Source organism: Haplochromis burtoni, unplaced genomic scaffold (assembly GCF_018398535.1).
Source record: "Haplochromis burtoni strain Fernald_Lab_line unplaced genomic scaffold, NCSU_Asbu1 Contig_47, whole genome shotgun sequence".
In the NCBI taxonomy this organism is placed as follows: domain Eukaryota; kingdom Metazoa; phylum Chordata; class Actinopteri; order Cichliformes; family Cichlidae; genus Haplochromis; species Haplochromis burtoni.
The window spans coordinates 1,816,664-1,839,557 of record NW_024582408.1 but is presented as its reverse complement, the minus strand read 5'-3'; the positions used below and the strand labels follow the sequence as shown (position 1 = coordinate 1,839,557).

Below are 22,894 nucleotides of genomic sequence, written 5' to 3'. Positions count from 1 at the left end.
CTCTGGGTTATTCTGAAATTTGAGCATGTACTACAGCTGCTGAGAAAGCTGAATGTCAGATGATCTGGCTGAAGGAGGTTAGGGCTGTGCACAGAGAAAGGGTGAACAAAACAGGCAGCGTATTCCCTTTTCTGCCTCAGCTGCTAAACTACAACACAACTTGGTGTTCTTTCATGTCACTCTAAAGGGCCCCAGTTACAGTTGCTTTTAAGACAATGAGAAGCTAACACAATATGCTAGAGTGTGTGATGTTTTCAGGAGGGGAGGTGTGCACTACTGGTTCTGACTAGTGGAAATGTTCTGTGTGGTTTAGAGGGAGCTCCCTGGATAGAGCGTGCAGGAGGAAGCACGTTTACAACCAGTGAATGCAGAATCTGCACACTCTTTGCACATCAACTCAAACCACAATCACAGATTTTTCAGTGGGGAACTGGTAGATTTAAACCTACCCAATGTCTGATAGACCTGCATCAGACATCTGCATTCTCACAAATGCAGTGTATAACTTTTCACAAGCCTTCAAGTACCTTTTTAAAAAAATAAAACTTGCCTTTGATTACTATACACAGTCATGTAAAAAGAAGTAAGTTTAATTGAGTTTCTACAGTGGATTTTCTTATGTGCTCAGTTTAGTTTCTACTGGATGCTTATTTTTATTTTAATAATACAGACTTGTTTGGGGGGCTTTACTGATTACAGATAACAAAACAAGCATAACACTTAAGACTCAGTCTCATTTACAGTAAATATAAGCGCCAATACCTTTTTGTTTGATGCACTGACAAATATGTCAGAACATTTTTTCCCCTTTTAGTTTCCGTACTGGGTCTGCAGTTTTCCTTTAGTTTTACTTCTCTTTTTTCCCAATATATATATATATTTTTCAATATATGGTTTCCATATATGGTTATAATATGATTTCTAATCTTTTTTTTATATTTTTATTTATAATAGAGAAGGGTATTTGTCTGTAGTAAAATTTGGGAAGTTCAGATCAAATATTACAATAAAATACTTTTTTTTTTTAAACTTCATCATATGTTGAAACCCACTTCTCGGGAAATAATTTAACCAAAGCCGTCTGATACTGGTTGTGTTGACAAATTTGACCAAAACTTACATTTCCTGTACCATTTTTAAGTTAGATTAACTAAAACATACATAAACTAACTTAACTTACTAAAGTAAGTTGAAATTCTATTTTTTGTTGTTGTGGTTAAAGTTAATAGCTTTGACACAGACTCATATAAATTGCATATTTAACACCCATTCCGAATGTTATCTATGCATGGTATTTAGCACAATATTGCACATCACATGTTGAAATAAAAACAATAAAACAATGAAATCCTAACCTACCAGAGGCAACAATTATAGCAACAACTGACACCTCAGCCAAACACAAAGATTTGTCCCTGTGTTTCCTAGGAAATTATTTATCGATTTGTTATCCGCTGGCAGATATGATGGAAACTGCCTGTGTGGGACAACTGTCAATCGATGGGGGTTAACAGAGTCCACTCCCCCCCTGTTTAATGTAACATTTACATGAACATACAAACCAACATCTTAATATTTGCTGATGTTTAGAAAAAAAAGGTTTGGGAAAATGTCTGAGATTGTTGACGCTACAGGAGGTTTTACAAGATTTTATCCTACACATTTATTCACTGTGGACTGTGGATAAAGATCAAACCACATTTTATCAATACTGAACAAAGAAATCTCGATCATTGCGAAGGTCTCACCCATCCACTTCTACCAACTATTTGGGTGCAAGTTGTGGGTGCCGCAATCTAAGCGCGGACACCCAGACCTCGCTCTCCCTAACCACCTCCTCTAGGGACACGAAACTATTCCTAAGCCAGCTGAGAGATGTACAGTCTTAGCTGTTTCCTGGGTCTGTCCCAAGATGTCAAACACCTCATCTATGATCCATCCTGGTCAGATGCCTGTACCATCTCAATGGACTCCTTTGATTGTGGAGGAGTAGCTGATCTCTACTATTACTCTGGCCTGCTAACAAATGACCAAGCTCCTCGCCTTATCTATAAGAGCCCAGACATCCTTCAGAGGAAGCTCATTTTCTGTGCTAGTATCCTAAGCTAGAGGAGAGGAAAACATATGGACACAACCTTATAATAAACTAAGGGTCAATTACAGCACAGAACATTTAATACTTAAAAGCTACTATAATTTAGCGCATGCTTAAAAAAAAAAAAGAAAGAAAGAAAATAGTCTGGGTACAGCCCATTTGCCTCAATTACACACATTTTCCTCACTTAAACAAAGTTTAGCATCTTATGATGGGTTCGCCAAAGTGAAGTTTTCACACACTGTAATTACAAATTCAAAGCTTATGCAAAGATGCAGCACTGTGTCACAAAAGTCTGTCAGCTGAGAGTCTTCCATAAAATGTTGATTTTCAAGACAATGACAATCAGACAAGGACAAGCTTACTGATGCTGTTTTCTTCCATTTCTCCATTTTTAAAAATGTTTTTAAAGACATTAAAAAAAACAAAAAAAACAAAAACAGGAGCGCTGGGAAAATCTGAAAATATGTTACTACAACTTGTTGCCAGCTATCAGCTGCACTCTTCCTCCTTCTGTTTGCTCTTCTGAACAAACAGTTCTCAAAGATCCTCCAAGCAACTGTACTCTCATAAATAAAAGCTAGGCAAAACTTTGCTTCCCATTTGGTGTGAACAAACCTTTAGTCACTTCCATTAAAGATACAAAACAAGACAAAAGGAAACAATTAGGCCTGTGCAATGTGAGGCAAATCTGTAATATGGGATAACAGTTGCTCAGTACTGCAATGATGAACCGATCAGCTATACAATTCCTATAACTTTTAGCTTTAAAAAGGTCTTTTGCAATTTGTTTATTGTGCAAAATACAATTTAGAGAAGATTAAACAGATGAATATTTTCACAGATAAAAAGTCTGTCTCCTTCTGCTGGCTTTTTGTGATGCCAGCACATATGGATGAGCTGCAAATTTGATTTTAGAGCCATGTAGGATGACTTCTGGTTTCACATTTTAACCAAACATGTACTGTGGAAAAAGCTAATTTCCAGGGCTGATAAATGAAACAATAAAAAAAAAACTATACATTCATCTTCTTTTAAAATAATACGGCAGACAGAAAGTGAGAAACAGATGCACAGCGCAACAGATTTTTCCATGTAGGAACAAGCCATGGACCACTGTGACTGTGCCACATTTAGGTTGCTGACAGAAAGACCCACACCACCCAAACGTAAAGTCAGATCTAGTTAGGAACCAAGGCTCAGCTGAAAATTTCACTCCAAGGACAGAAATATCAACCTAAATGTAGCAGCATGTATTTGGAAAGTAAAACATTTCCCTGGCTTGCTCTCAAGGCTTCTGGCTGCCATGGCAACAATGTTGGTCTGTGAATGACTCATCTTTTCAGTGTCTATCACACAACAGGAGCTGTAAGCACTCCAGCCTCTCCACTGCAGGAGGGAAGAAGCATCTTTGCAGGCTACTATCTTTTAGCACCTGATAAAGCTGGCTGCAAAAATTTCCATTCTTAGAGTTACTCCAGAAACCAGAAATAGTGCAGATAAAACCATTGTGACTCATTAAAAGTAGGTGCAGTTTGTGCAAAATGATGTAAGGATTTCTATGTTGTGCCAATTAAAAACATTTTTTTTCTGCAAGTTAACACTGTACTTGTGATTTTTGGCTTTCAGGCAACTGAATAAACCAACACTCTTATCCAATTAAAGATAGTTCGAGGTTGACTGGCAAAAATGATAATTTCATAAACACCTCAATGTACAGTATACTGACAGCTCTTCTAGTGTACTGAGCCTATATGTAACCACAACACAGACTCTGTTCTGTAAATGAATCATGACTCACACAACTGAGTGCTACCAGGCAACAGATGGCTAATCAATAAGTGTAAACATGCTAGAAAAATTGTGGTTACTCTTGCAAACTTCCCCAAGTTGCACGTATGAGCAGACATGAGAGTGTTTGGGTGATATTTATTAATCTGGCAATGATGCCTTAATATGCACGGGTAGTACTTAAAGTGCTCAGGAGACTACTACTCTTTGATCTGATCTGGAAATTTGCTGCAAGGAGAAGGGTCACTCACAAAGGATGTGGATGACTTTAAAATATATAAAAAGTATAAAAACAAACAAAAAACAAAGTAAAAATTTATGCAAATATTTTGTCCTAAATATATATATTTTCCTGTTGTTTCTGGTTCCGACTGACAAACTGAAGGACAAGCATGCTCCGTGGCAAACAGGCAGTAAGCATCCCCTGAAAAATCTTCCTTTCTGATACTTAATGTTTTATTCAGTCTCACCCAAACAGAGTCCATGAACTCAGTGGCGAGTGGGCCATTTTCCTATAAATTTTGGAACTTAGGACCTAAAATCCTTTTTTAAGACCACAGGTTATTGCCCTGTCATGCTCATCAAAAGAGGGAGCTTTGAGGCACAGTGTTGGTTTCACATTTTAGATCTAACAGCTATGCCCATCTTCTAGAATGTCTATGTGAGTGGTATTTGTGCAGCTTGTTATAGCACGATGTCACAAAAGTAGTCAAATGTATTTCCTAGTAAAAAATTGAACTGTACTCTTGTTTGAAGTGCTAGAACCTGCAGCCAGTAGAGAACTGATTCATGTGCTGCCATGCCGAGCTCACAGAGGGCAGGACCACCACCTGAAATCAAAGTCTGTCTAAAAGCCCCTGGAGAGACAGGCAAATATAATGCTCCATAATTTGCCTGTGACAACATACTTGGAAATTAAAATGTTTGCATGCATTATTTAGACTGCTTCTACCTACTTTCAACCACACATACACACACATGCAGAGATGCCCCAAAGAGAAATACTGTAATTGGTTAGTCTCAGAGTCACATGGTGCTGCACTGACGAAGTATATACACAATATTAGCAAAACGGCTGATGGTTTTAAATACAATTATTGACAAGCTGTTAACATAAGCATTAAATATACTGGCATTATATTTCACAAGTTCAATAATTCCTGATTTCTGTAGCAATACGATTTTTTTAAGATCCCGCAGCATTTGCGTATGAATGTATTTCCATCTAAATATCATTGCTCTGTTTCCCTTAGCTGTTTTATTTATCAGCTTTTTTGTACTCTTTTATACTGACCCACTTAAATAAAAAAGGTAACTTAATACTTTGAGTAGATCGTGTGCTTAAGTCCTTCCCAATAAATAATTGAAACACTAACGCTTATTAGAAAGGAAAAGTGTGCTTGTAGAAACTCTTTATACTCATTTTCCTACAAAATACAAATAGAAATAAGATTTTGGGGGGAGGCAAAGCAGGGCACAATAACCCAAATGAGCAGGTCAAACATCTGCAAACCCATTACGGAAAGAAAAAAAAAAAAAGAATAATTAAAAAAAAAGATTTTCTCATCTATCTGCCAGCAGTTGCCACAAACATGAGGCACAAATCACCCTCCAGCTTTCAGTGGAAGAACGCTGGATAATTTGCCTGTCACTTCCACCCTTGTCAAACCAGCATCTGTCATGTTGTTTCAAGTCAGTTTGTGCACATTGCTGTGGTGCAGTGCTCAAATCCTTCCCAAAGCCCCCATCTTTTTGACCATCTGCTTTCCAGATGCACCATAACAATAAAATATATTTTCAAAATCTACAAAGCCTTTTTTGCTGTTGTATAACTATAGTCAGCATTAATACCAACACATTTTATTGCCAGCATTTAAGAAGTTGCATCATGTTGAAAAGTTGCAACTACTTGATCAGGCAAGTCTGCTCCTTCCTTTAGTATCGACAAAAAAATGATCATTTGATATGACTTGCTGAAGTTATAAGTGAAAGAAACTTGACAATTAAAATCCTGTCATCAGTTCTTTGATCACAACAGTGATAATTTCTCATATCACCATTATAAAGCTCATTAACTCGTCATTAACTGTCTGTATTTATATAAGTCAGACAATTTCCTGCACAAAGTAAATGTACACATTGTTATGGATGAAACTCACTCTGCAACCAAGTGTGTGTATGCAAGTAGGATTTGTTTTACCTGCCGGTTAAAGGTAAACAACCAACAAGTAGGGCTGGGCCATAATATAGTGTTCACTGTTTTTTGTAAAACATGCAAGCAGGGCGTTGTTATTGCCGTATTTGTCGGACTAAGGTGTTCATAAATCTGGGAGTAATCTGGGTGGTATATAATGATGTGCTACGTCAGCGGTCCCCAACCCCCGGGCTTCGGACCGGTGCCGGTCCGTAAGTCGTTTGGTACCGGGCCACGAGAGTTGAGGCTCAGGTGTGAAATGTATGGTTTTCAGGGTTTTTAATCGGTTTTGAGCATTATTTTGTTATCGTTTTTATCTTTAACTCTGTTTTCCTGGGTCTTTTCACGTGTGTTATGAATAAATCTTCTTTTTTACGGTACCGGTACTAGTTTTATTTTGTTGTATTTATCCGCAACACCTTAAAGGCCGGTCCGTGAAAATATTGTCGGGCATGAACCGGTCCGTGGCGCGAAAAAGGTTGGGGACCGCTGTGCTACGTGATCGCTAGTGACATAGCTTTGTTAGCATAACATAAACAGTGAAGCTAACACTTTTCCACTCGATAAAAGTTAACGTGCGGGTTCCTGATGGTTAGAGACAAATGCAATCGCATGGCAGGATGCTGTAAACAGACCAAACTTCAGTCAGGAGAACAACTGAGATAATCCATCCACAATACGAAGTTAGTCATTAATATACTGCAACAACATGGTAATAGAGCAGCTGTGACCGAATACAGCATTAATGAATCAATGGTACAGAAGTGGAGGAAGCAAGAAGAATGAGTTTAATAAAGTTTGATTTATCTGATTGCTTTGTTTCGCTTAATGTGCCTTATAATCCCGTGCACCTTATGGTCCGAAATACACGTATTTGACTTTTTAAAATTTGTTTCTATCATATATACAAATTAGATGCACACTAATCACATATATGATTCCAATCTGTAAATCCAATGAGCATATCCTGACATGCTACAAAACAATATGATACTATACAGGATAACTCGCCGGGTTGTTGATAATATGGGTTTACCACAAGCTTTTGACACAGAAGAAATCATGGATAAAAGCTCAGCTTGGTATCAAAATGTAGGTAAAACAACTAGCCCTTGTTATATGCTAGGGCTGCACGATTTTGCATAAAATGAGAATCATGATTTTTTGGCTTAGAATTGAGATCACGATTTTCTTTTCCAGTATAAATATTTATTGCACTTATTAACTGCACATCAACTTCGTAACAGTTGAGACTGAACATAAAAACAATAAATAAACATAAAAACAACAAATGTCTCACGTTTTGTTGTTGCCGCAAAATATTGTACTGCTTGAAATTCCGTCTCCACCGTTGCTCGACACTGCGTGTATAGAGCAGGTAGTGCAACAATAGAAAAATAGTTGCGGGACGGCACTGTGTAGCGTTTGTCTAGGGTGTTGATCATTTTCCTAAATCCCTCGTTTTGCACAGTGTTGATGGGAGCCATATCTTTGGTCAGGTAAGTAATAGAACCGTAATTTCTTTGAGTTCGACGGGTATAGGGAAGCGCTGTATAAGGTTCCCGTTATTGGTGTTTGGGTGGTTGACCAGAACGGATTTTCTCCTGTCACTTTCTCGTCATCCCTGACGTGCTCTCCGTTGTTTTTTTCCCTGCTAATTTTAACATCACACGGCACAGCTTCTGTGTCACGTGGTATAAGGCTCCGCCCTTGTCATTTGTTGAGCAGGAAGAGTGAGCGCTTGTTTTCATGCAGAGTACGTCCCGGATCAAAATGCGGTACAATCGTCGTCATAGGTTTTTTTTCTGTTTTGTTTTGGGGGTTTTTTAAATCGTTGTCATTTGGAAATGAGATCGCACATAAGTATGAATCGAGATCGCGATTTTCTAACGATTAATCGTGCAGCCCTATTATATGCTATAACTTGCTTTGATCAGCCTCTAAACTACATGGTACTATAGCCCAAGAACGTTTACCCAAAATGCAGTTTTTCAAGTTTGCTTCAGTGAAACCTCAGGAAACAGAGCAAACATCCATGTTACCAGTGCTTGCTTCTGTTACCCTGTGTCACAGATATTACATCGGTCCATTGGCACTGCTATATATTGACTTCAGATTGTGAGACTTGAAGTTAATGTAAAATTAATTTTCTTGCAATTTGTAAATGTAAATGTATTTTTAGTTGCAAGAATTTCACATGTCTACTCCTTGTATATAAAGACTTTTAAATCAGACCTATGCATTTTGAGGACCTGTAGTTTCCATTATATAAAAAGGTAAAACTTTGGTATATTTAGTAAAGCCTTAAATTTACCATACAATATAAATACACACCTAATTCTGAAGGGGTCAGGTGAGAACACTTCCTAAAAAACAACATTGCAAAGTCTACACAAGTACAACTGGTAGGCATGTAACATAACAAACACAACCAGGCCTCCACCCCACATGCCTGTCTCCACCTAAAACACACAAACAACAGACTCCAGGAGGTTTTATACCAGCCTCCCGTGTTTCAACCAAGCAGTGTCACATTTCGCTTGATGATCACATTTTGCTGTCTTGCATTATCTCCTGCGCAGTCAGAGGCTGTGCTTACTGGCTGCCACTGACATGAGAATGAGACAAGTACAAAACAAACGTCATGGCATGTAACAGGTGGTTCTTGCTTTCTCTGGTCCTTTCAGCCTTGTGAAGCATCACAGGAGACAAACTGCAGCACTGAGCTTTAAATATTGAGCTTGGTTCAGTAAAGTATGGGAGTGTGTATGGGACTCCCTGCCTCATCCTTATTTGTTAAGTATTGCAGCAATTCTGCCTCTAGCAAAAGAGTTATATTTCAGTATGTTTGGACTAGGAATCCCTTTACAATAGCTCACTATGTAAACTTCTCAGTGTGAAAAGAAAAAAGATTACAGTGTCTTTCTTCAGCTTTGACAAAGTTGTCTTCTCTATTAAGAGCCTGTACCATTAACAACATACAGGAGACAACAGAAGCAAACATTTTATGGCTTAGCGGTGTCAAAGGTGTCCAAAAACTATGCTCCAATATTAATTTTAAAACATGCATAATAAAACCACTCAAATATGCATTTCCCCTCATCAGGTCTAATCACAGGGGAGCTTTTAGATACAAGCTGCAACCATTAAGCTCACATATACAGTATAATTAGTTTCTGTTAACTGTTATTTACACACAAAACAGCCTGGAAGAGTTGGTGCCATTAGACAACTGTTATGGCTCACTAACATTTACCTTTACTTGTTCAGCCAATATCCACCCACTTACGTCCACTCATTAAGCTACGCTAAATCATTCACCCGTCTCCTTGCACTGATAGCTGTGTGTCTGAAGCAGAGCTGCACCTAGCCCTATTCCACATAGCTGGTCTGACTTTGACAACACAATATTGCTCACAGATAAGTTGGGTCTTACAACTTTTCAGGTGGTTATCCAGATTCCCTTTCTGTGTCCTTTGGGTGACAGTCACTGGTTGTGGGAGGAAGTTGATTCTTAATTTTCTCAAGTAAATTTTAACTTACTGATTTCATAATCAAAACTAAAATATTTACTGACAACCACACAGTCTGTAGTGCCAAACTGCTGTCACTTTTTTGTTGGGTTGCACAGAGATATCAAGTCAATATCTGTATGGGCCAGGAACATCCTTGCTTACCAATTGGTATATCAAATAAGATGGTATTTACCTTAACAATCCTTGGGAAATATTCATGCTCTCTCTATAAATGGCCCAGACAATTCAAAACTTACCACAGCCTACACTTCTCTCCAACCAGATTATTCAAAAGCACTTCACCACTGTGTGTGAAATGTCCAATTGAGCAATGAAATCCATCTCATCAGTTTGTGCAGTGTAACAGATTACAGATTTTGGGGGGGTTCATGTATTTGAGCTACTTATCAAGGTGTTTACCAGGGTGCTTCCTTTTGCCCCTCTTACAGCACTGTTTGGGGTGGTTGATTTGAATAGCGTGAAGTGTCGTTGTGAAGCTCAGGCTTTATAGACAATGTTAGCAAGAAAAATTGTGCTACAATCTTAAAAGTCTGAGATACATCCAACTTACCAGTTTGGTGGCTGAAGGAATTAGAAAATGCGCTACACCCGTGTCAAACAAAGCAGGTCTCCTTCAGAAAATCTGGCTACCAGTCATCAGCTTGATTGAAAAACTGAATCTTTATTGCTTTTATAAATTACAATATAAAATGTCCTACTGTAATATCAACCCCTGCAACACAAAATAATAAAGTTAATTTAGTCTGTTTTTAAGCTTCTGGTATTATTCTTTTTCATATTTTTAAGAATTTGAAAACTTATAAACAGATATTTTAAATTATTATATTTGTTTATCAAATGGGCAGAGATAACAGGGGAAAAAAACCCATAAAATTCTGTTAAGTCAGGCAAGACAAACTCTTACCCATCAAAGGTCCATTCTGAGCCACGGGCGACCGTGGCTCAGAATGGGCCAGAATGGGTTGGGAAGCGCATCTGTAACCGGAAGGTCGCCAGTTCGATCCCTGGGCTCTGTCCTGGTCGTTGTGTCCCTGGGCAAGACACTTTACCCCACCGCCTACTGATGTTGGCCAGAGGGGCCGATGTCACGATATGGCAGCCTCTCTTCTGTCAGTCTGCCCCAGGGCAGCTGTGGCTACGACTGTAGCTTGCCTCCACCAGTGTGTGAATGTGAGAGTGAATGAATAGTGGAATTGCAAAGCGCTATATAAATGCAATCAATTATTATTATTATTATTATTATTATTATTATTATTGTGAACCAGCTGCCTACAAGCTTGAAAATGCAATGCATGAAGGTAACTGGACTTCTTTAGGTTTTTGAGGACAAAAGGGTTATTGACCCACTATTGATCATGTCAGTCAACGTGATGCTCAGAATCAGCTCCAAAGGGGATAGTCCCCACTAGGGTTTAATTACCCAGGACTCGTTGTTTTAGAACTGAAGAAGCCTCTTGGATGGAAGCCGAAACCTCTTCAGAAACCTAAAGAAGTCGAGATGCCTTCTTTTTCAAACCCTCAAGACTACCGTGGCCTGGTTTACTGAGACCCTACACAGACCGTGCTTGCCAAAAAATAAAATAAAACGGTAGAGTGATGAAGAGCTGTACTGGCTGGACTTTTAAAAAAAGGAAACTATTTTTTTGTGTGTACACAAGACAAGGAATAAACACTAAAATCGTGACAAATCAAAAACGTATATCAAAGCCAAATTGAATTTTCCAATCAGTGCATCAGGTGTAGAGACACTGATCCTTCAAAACACCTTGACGCAAATACATAAATCCTTCTTAGCCACTAGAACAACATGGCTCTGGGGATGTGCATTTGTCATTACACAACATCCAGCAAGGACAAAACATAAAAAAAACCCAATGGGTCAAGAGATGTTAATACAACTACTGACAGAACTGTCCAAGAATACAAAACCAATGTAACATACTTTGGCACAGAGCCTTTTCAAACACCCTTTGGTCAACTCTTACAAGCTGCTTGAAAGTGTTAATAGGTGTGCATTATTTTTTGGCAGGTTTCTGAATACAGGCCAGCTTTAAAATGTGTAATGCATTTCTGGCTGCATGCACAGTGTACCTGCAGTGGATCCGGCAGTGTACACACACACAGCGGTCATGACAGGCAGACTATTTTAAGCGGCGGACCCCTTCATCCTCTTACCTTTGAGCTGCGGCAGCGGGGAGAGCTCGACCGGAGCGGTGTGAGTGCGATACTGAGAGGAGCCCTGGGATTTTCTCTGCTTCTGTGCCTTCCTCATGGACTTCCTCGTAAACCCATCCACTTTCTCTGATGCGGAGATGGCCGACATTTTGATGCATAAAATAAAAAAAATTTAAAAAAACTACCTTGACACTTTTTGCACTGTATCTCCTAGGTCATACGAAAAGCTTCCTTCCCCTTTTCACATCAGAAGGTTTGTGTTATTTTTGTATGATCCAACATGGTCGGTCGGTACGGAGGTTAAGCTGTGCCCAAAGACTGCATCATTATCGTGCTCTATGAAATACGGAGGAGGGGGATAGTCTTCAAAATACGAAAAAATACGAATTTAGTCACACGACACCGCCCACACTACACAGCACGGAGCGACCAACGCGACGAGAATTAGCTCCTAAATTTCTGACATTCTTTTTACTGCTGCATTGTGATCGAAAAACGTCTACCTGTTGCAAAACATAAGAGAGGCATTGCCGGATTGAAGCTGTCTACAGTAGACCTAAGCTGACAGTTAGCTAGCCTGCTAAAATTAGCTGACGGTTACAACAATTTGCACCGCTGCTGAGGGGGGAAAAAGTTACCAAAGAAAGTTGCCCCGTTAATTTTTTGCAGCTCTTCGGTAAAACACACAGTCCGCGTCTTCGAGCACTGGTTTAATCCTAGACAGAATTCTGCTGAGTGTGTTTTTGAGAGAAAAAAAATTATCCGCGATCGATGAAGTTAAATTTCGCTCGTCGACTCATTTAGCGCTTGAAAGTTAGCCTCATCCACCTAAGAGAAACTTCACCTTTCGCCACACTTCCGAATGAATCGTGTGAGACTGTTTCGCTAGCACGACCTCGATAAAGACCGAGTATTGTCAAAAGCAGCAAATTACTGGATGTCGAGCTGAGGCAGGCAGCCGTAAACACTCCCAGCGAAGCCGCTCCGTCACTGTGTGTCTGTGAGCTTGACTGCGGAGCGCTGACGGGGGCACGTCACTGATTGACGTTGCTAACAGCCAATCAGAGGCGAAAATTTCAAAAAACTAGAACTTTTTAAACCAATCGAGTAGCGCAGAAAGCGGGACTTGAACATGTGACATGTGAAAACAAATAGGTGATGCGGTACAGGCAGCAGCGTTAAACAAAAACTGACACACGTCTCGTAGCAATACATTTAAAATAATAATAAGAAAATATAATAAGAGTTCCATTTGTCGCCGTGTGTTTCTTTGCGCTTTTTAAAGAAGTACCCCACTTATACTTTCAGTTTTTAGCCACAGATTGTTTTAGGATTTAAAAAAGAGATCCTGGGATATTGCATTTGGAAAAACTCCGATAACAAAGAGACTGAAGAAGTCACTTGGATGAGTGACGAAACGTTTCTCCCACCGAAAACTTATTAAAATATTTAAGTGTATATTTGAGCCTGTATGTACGCTCCTGACCCCCGAGAGAAAATCCAAAATAAATTCAACCATGTGCACCCTGGTCATTAAAGATGTATGCTGTTCAGTCATTCCACCCTGGAAAACTGATAATAACTGTATGTTATTCAGGAATTCACACACGCTTTGGCCCTGCCTGTATCACTCTCTAACTCAATGCCTTCCGCATTACATGCTGTGTGTGTTTATAAAATACAGGTATAAAGCCTAAAATAAGGGCTTTCCACAGGAAATTGGGTTTCTATTTTAGTACATTTACTTTGTCTGTAATAGAGACAAGAAGAAAGCTTTCTTTTTTCTTTTTTACTACACTTACATCAAAAGTAACACAAAAGAAATCTAGAATAATGTATTGTAAAATCCTAAATTATGAAAGAGAGTGCCATAGAGCTAAGTCCTGAAACCTAATATTTATATTTAGAAGCCTAATTCTAAATATGGATTGTATAAAGATGTTAATAATTACCATCCTTAATGTTAATTATTGTCATTTATCTTTATCTATTTAGATGAATCTTGTAGTAGATTTTTACCATTTTCTTTCCCTATTAATTATTTGCTATTATAATGGAAACGGAACAGTAAGTGTTAACAAGTTTTTCATTAGACAGGAGTCTATGCAGTCCCTCACTGTTTCCACGGGAATTTAGAGGGTAAGTAGTGCTACCAATCAAATGCACTTCATAAAGCGAAGCATTTAGAATTACCAACATCTTCCCAGGAGTGGACGTCCCAGCAAAGTCACCCCAAGGTCAGACTCTACAATGCTCAAGAAAACTACACATTCACCTAGAGCTACATCTCAGGTCTCAGTTAGCATGCTAAATGTTAAAGTTCATGGCAGTACAATTAGTGCTACCATACCAGGAGAAAACATTGTAGCAGAGCTTAGGGTTGCAAAATTACATCTGAACAAACTTCAAGCCTTTTGGAAAATGTCTTCTGGATGGACAAGACCAAAGTGCAGAGGTTTGTCCATAATGCACAGCATCATGTTTTGAGAAAAGCAAACACGCCATATCAGGACAAACATCTCCTACCAACTATCAATGGCCATGGCGGAGTGGGGGGTGATTTGGGCTTGTTTTGCAACCACAGGACCTGGGCACCTTGAAGTCATTGGGTCAACCACAAACTCCTTTGTAAATCAAAGTATTATAGAGTCGAGTGTGAAGCCATCTGTCTCACTGCTAACGTTTTGCCAAAATTGTGATATGTAACAGGAGCACAGCGGCAGTCAAAGTCTAGACCTCAATCCGACTGAAATGCTGTGCATAAACTTTGCCCACAAACCTCAATGAACTGAAGTGACACAGTTAAGAAGAGCGTGCAAAAATTCCTCCACAGTGATCTGAGACTGAAAGTCATACAGAAGTCAAATATTTAAGTAACTACCATCAAATACCAGTATACCATCTTTTTTCTTTAATAACTTACTGTTCATTTTCTCACCTATCATGCTTTTATGTTGAGTTTGTGTGCTCTTCAGTTCAGCTACATTTATAATCAGAGGAAGTCACTTCATTGAAAGTCTTTACCACAGCTGCTGTAATAAGTTACCATAACACATACATGTTAAAAACAACCCTTCTGCCTCTCTGGGGCAGAGGCAGTGATTGTCAATTTTTCTGGCATTGTCTTCCAACCATTTCTATAGTTGGAATACAAAATGAAAAAAAAAAAATTAAGTAAAAAAATTAAAACTGTCCAAATGGAACAAAATAGCTGTAAAACACTAATCTCACGAATCATGACTAATCACACGAATCTGCAGGGAGCTAAAGAAAAGTGTGAGATGATAGAGATTTAATTTTTTAGGTTTGAATGTTTTTCAGTCTTTAGATTTTCTCTTTTAATTACCTCGACTAAAACTCTCACCACTTCCCCATCAGACCCTCTCTGTCCCTCACATACACACAAATACACACACAGGCAGAAAACTGTTTAATAAAATTTGACTACAGCTAGATTTATCAATTAAATACAAATAAATCAAGCATCATTCATTGGTTCTTCTGTACATATAGACAAGTCAAAAATTTGCTCAGTAAGGAAAAAATCTATTGCAAACCACGTGTGCAACTCCGATATGAAGGAGCAAGCTCGTACACGGAAAACACGTGACTTCGATGGCTGGCTTACAAATGTTATAGAGCTGATCTGTGAGCAGCTTACAGTGCGGTTCATAAAAAGGTTTAACAAAATGAACCAAATAACTAGATTTTTTTTTAATTGTTCTGTGAACAAATGCTTTTCTCTGCACTTGAGGATCAACTTTTTAAAATCTAATCAGCCTTTTAAATGTGGAGTCTTCGATTTAATGCTGAAGCATCTTTAGAAGTACTCATGTTCGCAACTTTAGTCGCCAGCCAGAAATTCTGCACAGCACCAGAAATTTCTGTAGGAGGCGTAAAAATGAAGAAGAACATATTTAAATAAAATTGAAAGCAGTCCCTGGATGTCAAATCCAAACCATCAAATGTTCAGTGACTGATCTCTTCTAATCTCAGTAATCAGTGATCTTAAGAGGCTTATAGTTTTTGGGTGCCACTTAAAAACCACCTTGAATAAAACCCTCTTAAAGAAAAGCACCAAGTTTGGTACAACCAGGTCAATCCAAAGGCCTTTTTGTGAAATACATGGAGATTTTCTTCATGGCTGGAGGGGTGCACACATTCTGGAAAACAGAAATGAAAAAAAAACAAAGGATCATCTTAAAAGCTAAAACAACATGCATGGATGCCACATTTAATAAAAATATAATCACCCACACATATCAGTGCCAATGCCTACAGTATGTAAGGACTGTCAAACTCATTTTACATCGTGTGCTACATATAGCCCACTTTGATAACTAAATATTTCATCCCTGTCTTTAAGACTAAGAAAAATGACCATTGCGTTGTAGTTTTTCTATGGAATAAACATATATTAAGAAGAAAAAAAAACAAAAAAAAAAACAGGTGTTCAATTGTTTTTCTATTACTTAACTACTTTTAGGTTGAGTAATAGTAATAGTTGATTTAGTATGAATTGCTACGGGGGAGCTCTTTATCAATAGGAAAAGCTTTAAAATCTCTAAAAATACAGATAAGAGTTTAAAATCCATGCACTCATTCGCTTTTTAAAGCCTTTCGGTGTCGCCAAAAAGGACTCTGTGCTGGGACGATTTTTGTCCCCGGACCTTATTTTTGACACCCCTGCTGTATGTGCTGATATGGGTTCCTTTTCCTTAAAGAATATTTTGCTGAAAATCTCCTTGAATCATTTAAGGAATGGCATCATATCTGCTTTGCCTCCACCATCTACAGCAGCTGTAGCAGGAGGTGGAAACAAGCAGCGTCTGTAGGTGGCTGATGGGCAGCTGCGGTTTAAAATCTCCACCTCATCGGCTGCCAATTGTGTTTCAGTATAACTGAACTACATATAACACCACCCTTGCATCACAGCACCAAACTTGAGGATAATTTCAGATGAGAATGTTAATCCACTCCCAAACCTGTGAGTTTTATACTTACTGGTGATGCTGGTGTCTTGCTTTCTTGTTTCTTAGCAGCACTGGGACTTCTGGGGTCTTTGGGACTTCTAGGGCTTCTTTGACCTTTCCTCAGCTTCTGGCTCATCACTGACAGCCAGTTCACTCCTCTGGGAGAGCAGTTCTCCTTGTCGGTCTGTCTGGATGAAGCCGCATTGTTGTCCTCTGTGTGGCAGTCTGTTTGTGCTGGGCTCTCCTGAGCTGGGCAGCAAACACCAGAGAGGGTCCGGCTCCTCTTGGCTGCAGGAGAGAGTTCAGTAACGCAGTCGCACTGCTCAGTGACCTCACAGTTCGAAGAAGAGCCGTCACCGGTTTCCAGCCTGCGTTTGGCCCGTCGTTCTGTGGGGGGCGTGCTGCTTGCAGAGCTCTGGGGAGACTGGCTCAGCACCCAATGGGCCGGAGAGCCAGCCTGTTCGGAAGTTCTGCTGCTTGGGGACAACCACTGTTTGATAGTGGGCGGAGTTCTGTGCCGAACAGCTGCAGTTTTAGAGTCCTGTGAGCGGTTGGGTGTAGTGGTGCTGGAAGAAAGGGGCAGGGCGGCTCCACTGGGAGCACAGGCTGCAGGCTGAGGTGAGGCTATGCCACCAAGGCTCACTCTCCTCTGGGGCTTGGCAGGGGTTGTCTCAGCTGGAATGGAAGGCCCTTAACAGCAGAATAAAGTAGTGTGAGTCCAGATGTGATCATGTTTTGTATTTAACTGCAGGACAGCAGTGATTTATGATGAAGCACAAATTCACATGCACATACTGTAAGTGAAACCTCTACGCTTTTATGACTATATGCTAGTTCTTCACAAGAATACATTGTAGGTGAAGCACTTACTTGGGAGAATCTTAGGACGTGCATGGCCTACTAGGTTAGCCTCTCCTAATGAGGACTGCACTTCATCATTTTCTCGGTGAAGTCGCCAGATGCGCACGGTGTGGTCATCGGAACAGGAAGCAATCTGCCAACAGAGCAGAGGGCTTTATACAGAAGCTCATTAAATCAAATAAAGTCAGAGCGCCCCGCATCTTCCAGCAAAGTGCAGCTGGTTCAGGTGCTTCTCGGCTCATTAAAACTCCTCCAATTCACAGCAGTGTTCATACTTGTATAACCACTCACGTCTTACCTTAGTGAAATCTGTCGGACACCATGCAACAGACGTCACTTCCTCACTATGACCTTGAAGCGTCATGGGAGGAAGTTCAGGATTGGAGATCTGAAATGTAACAAAAAAAATGTTCAAAAACCTTAAATTCGCAGTTCCTCAACACCAGAAAACCCCCAGAGTGAAAATAAAGCAATTTTTATTACGTCAGGTAAAATATAACCGAGAACGCACCTTCCAAATGTACGTGTGGTTGTCACTCGAACCGCTGGCCAAAAACTGGTCATCTGGGCTAACGCTGGACTTTACATAAAACGAGGAGTTCTGGTGACCGCTGAAAACTGCCACTGTGGATGAAACATAATTCTTAAAAATGACAAAACATTCACAAAGATCAGAGAACAAACAAGTCTAAGGACAATCAAATAAAAGGATAAAATGTACAGTACTGTGTATATAACAATAAAAAGAGAAATGCTGAACTTTCCTCTAGTTTCTGTACATTTAGTAACACTTTCCTCTTTCGTTTCCATTAAAAAACTGTCATGATGCATTTTGAAATGGTTTCCTGTATTGCAACCTGTCAAACAGCACCTAACCCACTGCTATTCAGAACTTCAGATCAGACTTTAACACGTAACAGTAGAAAACAAAGCATCTACGGCTTTTATTTGCATCAAGAGGCTTCTGCTGCTGGATGCTTTGCTCCCATAACAAAGCGCATCAGCGCCATCTAGTGATGAATGGGTGACTGGAAAAAAAGACCTATTCTACTCTAGTGCACATACACGCACTGTTGAGCCAGAGCGAGGAGCTTCTTTACCTGGTGTCGTTTTTATTCCGCAGACACTGAACATATAGATGCTGTCGTCTGTGCAGTTACACATCACGTTGGCTCTCGCGGAGTCCAGAGCGAGTCCGGAATATCCTGCAGCACGTCAAAAAGACAGCTGGGTTATTTGTGTGTTATTTGCACATTTCAGGTAAAGGTGATGCTTGGCATGTTAGGGAACTAACCCAGCCGCGTCCGCGTGCAAGAACCTGGATACGGAAATGTCTGCAGGGGTACAGGATCATGACGGTGTGCAGTGTAGTTCTTCCTCAAATCCCACATCTTGATTACTCTGATAAAGGGAATTGAAGGAGACAGAAAATGATCGAGAATGTCTGGTAACGGCTCTTATAAATGTGAAAAAGGTGACAAGAAGCCTTTCTTTTCTTACCCGTCAACAGCTCCCGAAGAGATGAGGGTGTGCTGATCCCTGAACAAAACCACTGTAACGCTCTGCTGGGAGTCCTGCAAATAAGATGGAGTAGCTAAAGATTAGATTTCCATTTGCAGCATCGCTCTTTTCATTCCATTAAACGGCTGATTGTCGAGAAAACTCACCACGCTCGGAGCCATGCCGCGCATGCCGCCCCGTCTCTTCTTCGTTTTAGAGGGAGGGTTGGTCTCTGCTTTGTTGTGAGCTCCGCTGATCTGGTTCACCTGTCTGTAGAAACCATCTGAGGGAAAGACATAAGTTTGATTATTGTCGTGGCATTTTTCATAAATTCAACTAAAGAAACAGGAAAAAATAAGTGTGGTGCTAGTAACAAAGTGGCTAAAGATATGATTTAAAATGTATTGCTAAATTGTCTATTACTGTTCCGATCAATACCTTTTTTGCTGCACCTCATGTCCCAGATCATAATATTTCCATCTCTGGCTCCAGTAGAAAACACGGCTGCGTGACAAAAGAAAATGTATTAATCACATGATACAACAATATATCATCAATGCACAGCCAACACAGTGTTAGCTCAGTAAAAGGTATACCTTTCTCCTCTGGTGCGAATGCAACAGACTTAAGACTGCAGACGTGGCCCTTGAAGCTGCCTAACAACTCTCCAGACTTCACATCCCAGAGCCTGGCCATCTGGTCACCCGCAGCAGTTACCTGAAGAGATCACAGATGACCAAAGAATAATAAGAAAAGGCTTCAGAGTTTTTAATGGGTTCCAACAAAATAAAGAACAACAAAAAAACCCAAAAATTAGTAATCCCAGGTAAGGCAGATGCAATTACATGAGTCATGCATTTGAGGGTGACGCAAAAACATCTGACTTTCTGCAATTCTCTGACTAAACAGAATGAATTTGCACTTACTAACTGAGGCTCCCCTGGCATCCAGGCGATATCAAAGACAGCATTCTCATGAGCCAGCCATGCTGCAAGGTTAACACACTTTTAGCCACCAACATTTCAAAATACGTGGCATGACAATTATGAACACAAGTCACAAGAATACCTTTAAGAAGTGGATATTCACGGCTCTCTGTGTTGTAGAGCCTAACAATGCCTTCTTCATTAGCTGCTGCGAGGATGTTCTGCAGGTCCCTGGCTGAAAACAAACAGGAGAAAAGAGACACTGCAGTTAGACAGATTAATGACAACAGGGCCTTGCTCTCTCTGCACTTACAACGATAAGCACAAATGAATTACCAGAGGAGAAAGCTAATCCAAACGGTGGCACAGAGTCGCCAAGGTTCCCATAGGAGATATGTTCATCATGTCGGACGCATCGGTAGCCTTCAAGCAGGGAACTCAGAGGGTACCTGGACCAGGGATCTGCAGGGAGAGCTGAAGAGAATGATGCATGGTCAGAGGAAGGACATCAATGAGACACAGCAGTAAAACTAACTAAAAAGCATTGCAGATTTAAGAGGACAATCATCAGATCACTTTGAGCTGATATGAAGGCAACTGTAACTCAAATAATCACTTGTTACAATTAAGATATGCAGAAGAGCATCTCTGAGATGCAACACATTGAACCTTGGAGTCATTGCAGCAGAAGACCACACCAGCTGCCGCTCTTGTAGGCCAAGAACAGGATCCTAGGGCTGCTATTCACACGGGATCAACAAAATTGGACAACAGAACACTGTAAAAACATTGTCTATTCTGAAAAGTCTCGATTTCTGCTGTGATGTTCGGATAATAAGTTCAGAATTTGATGCAAACAGCATGAGAACATGGATCCATCCTGCCTTCTATCAACAGTTCAGGCTGCTGGTGGTGTAATGACGTGGGGAGTATTTTCTTGGCACACCGAGTGCCAGCTGAGGATCATTTAAACACCACATCCTACCTGTTGTTGCTGACCACGGTGTACCGATTTTCTAATGCAGGGGTGTCAAACATACAGCCCAGGGGCCAGAACCGGCCCGTATAAAAATGTCAAAGAATGCATAAATGTGGATTTTTGGTTTGTACTTGTGAACTGATCACGTCACGAGAGTCCAAACTAACGGTCCAGAGATTTGACTCATTTTAAATCTCTCTATACTATACCAAAATAAGTACTGGACACCATTAAAAATAAAATAAATGAATAAAAAACAGAAAATTAGCTGGGTTTCATTATAAATGAATCAATGGGCAAATTCCTATTTTATTTAACAGGAAAAAAAATAGTATGTATTCTTTGAATTACCAGAAGATTTAGAGTTGTTTTTTTTCTTTTGGGACCATTTACTATAATAACCTGTATGGGTAATGAATTTAGACTGGTAACAGTAAGGCTCTTATTTTATAAATAACTCTTTAATATTTTCAAAATATACTCAAACATCTTCCCACTTTCCATTAGTCTGGTAGTCTGTAGTAGCCTGGCCTACTTCAGATTGTTCTATAAGTTACCCTTTACTACGTGACACCCTTCTCTAATGGCTGTAATGGCTGCTTTCAGCAGGATAACACCGTGTCACAGAGCTCACTTCCTCTCAGATTGGTTTCTTTAACATGACGATGAGCACACTTTACTCAAATGGCCTCCACAGACGCCAGATCTCAAGCCATTGGGATGTGGTAAAACAGGACATTGCATCGTTGATGTACAGTCGACAAATATGCAGAAACTGTGTGATGCCATCGCGTCAATATGAATCAAAAAATCTGAGGGACGCTTTAACCAACTTGTTGAATCTACGCCTGGAAGACAAAAGAGGGTCCAACTCGCCAGGTGTACCTATTAAAGTGACCTACGAGCATAGATCGGCACGCTTGTCTTCTCACTTGCTCTTGAGTTGTATAAACCAAAGCCAATCAAAATATGAGAAACTGTCCTAATATGTACTACGGTTATAAGGCAGGACATATTGTTGGTGTGCCACCAGTTGGAGTCTGAACAGCCCGACAAAGACATTCACGAAGAAAGTAGAATTAAACGTTAAAGTCCACACTGAAGGCAAAAGAAAAGCAAGTGCAAATGATACTCTAGGAGCCCTCTTGGCAGCATGACACCTCGAAACATAAAGCAGAGATGTTAGACTGCATTATCTTCCATGTTAGACTAGCTAAAGCCCAGCCATGGCCGTGCAAATAACCCATCCCTGTCTCACCATTCTGCCTCCGTCTGCCCACTCCTCTGTCCACCACTGAGCGGAAAAGCATCCCTGCACTGCAGCACAACTCGATCCAAAGGCTTTTGTATAAAAACGTAACGTTTTCCTCGATGTCAAGCTTCTGCCGGTGCGCTTTCTGTGCCGAAGCTGGGGTACTATTTCCCGCGAAGAGATCGTCCGAGCAGAAGGACTGAATTCCCCGCTAAACTTGCGTTACGCGCAACCATTGGTGGAAACGGCGACTTCCTGGGCAGGAGCGCTTCTGCTTCCGCTTTCTTTGTAAACTTTCCCACCATAACTGGAGAAGGAGAAGCCCCTTCAGCATAAATAAATATTTTTAAAACGATTAAACTAATAACTAGTCCCTCTTTGCATAGCACGTTTATCCTGTTAGACAGTTGTTAGTTTAGTAAATACACTTTGGTGTATACAACCACTGCCAAACTGCATGTAGATGGTGCATTTAGTGGTGCAAGTATAATTAGAAGTTGTGTGACAACACACAATTTCAGGTTGTGCGCAGTGTTGAACTAGAAATTGAATATCTGTGACTGCAACAAAAGTTATGAAAATCACACGTAAAAATGTTCTTTTCAACAGAAG

General features: G+C 40.1%; 2 protein-coding genes across 2 annotated transcripts in view; both read right to left on the bottom strand.

Annotated features, from left to right (window-relative positions):
• Positions 1-12,819, bottom strand: part of ppp2r5a (protein phosphatase 2, regulatory subunit B', alpha isoform) — a 59,526-nt gene extending 46,707 nt beyond the window's left edge. Inside the window, exon 1 of the mRNA XM_005921543.3 lies at positions 11,792-12,819. Coding sequence (XP_005921605.1) covers positions 11,792-11,939 — 148 coding nt within the window. The 5' untranslated portion in view covers positions 11,940-12,819. The remainder of the gene's footprint in view (positions 1-11,791) is intronic.
• Positions 12,820-15,208: 2,389 nt separating this feature from the next.
• dtl (denticleless E3 ubiquitin protein ligase homolog (Drosophila)) lies at positions 15,209-22,578 on the bottom strand. Its single transcript, XM_005921547.3, has 15 exons — positions 22,289-22,578; positions 20,388-20,525; positions 20,194-20,286; positions 20,052-20,113; positions 19,722-19,842; positions 19,564-19,629; positions 19,293-19,408; positions 19,126-19,199; positions 18,920-19,026; positions 18,726-18,830; positions 18,137-18,249; positions 17,924-18,013; positions 17,635-17,758; positions 16,796-17,454; positions 15,209-15,954 (listed from the first exon to the last, which is right to left on the bottom strand). Exons 1-15 carry the CDS (start codon positions 22,338-22,340, stop codon positions 15,889-15,891), a joined length of 1,986 nt encoding a protein of 661 aa, XP_005921609.1. The 5' UTR covers positions 22,341-22,578; the 3' UTR covers positions 15,209-15,888.
• Positions 22,579-22,894: the final 316 nt, after the last annotated feature.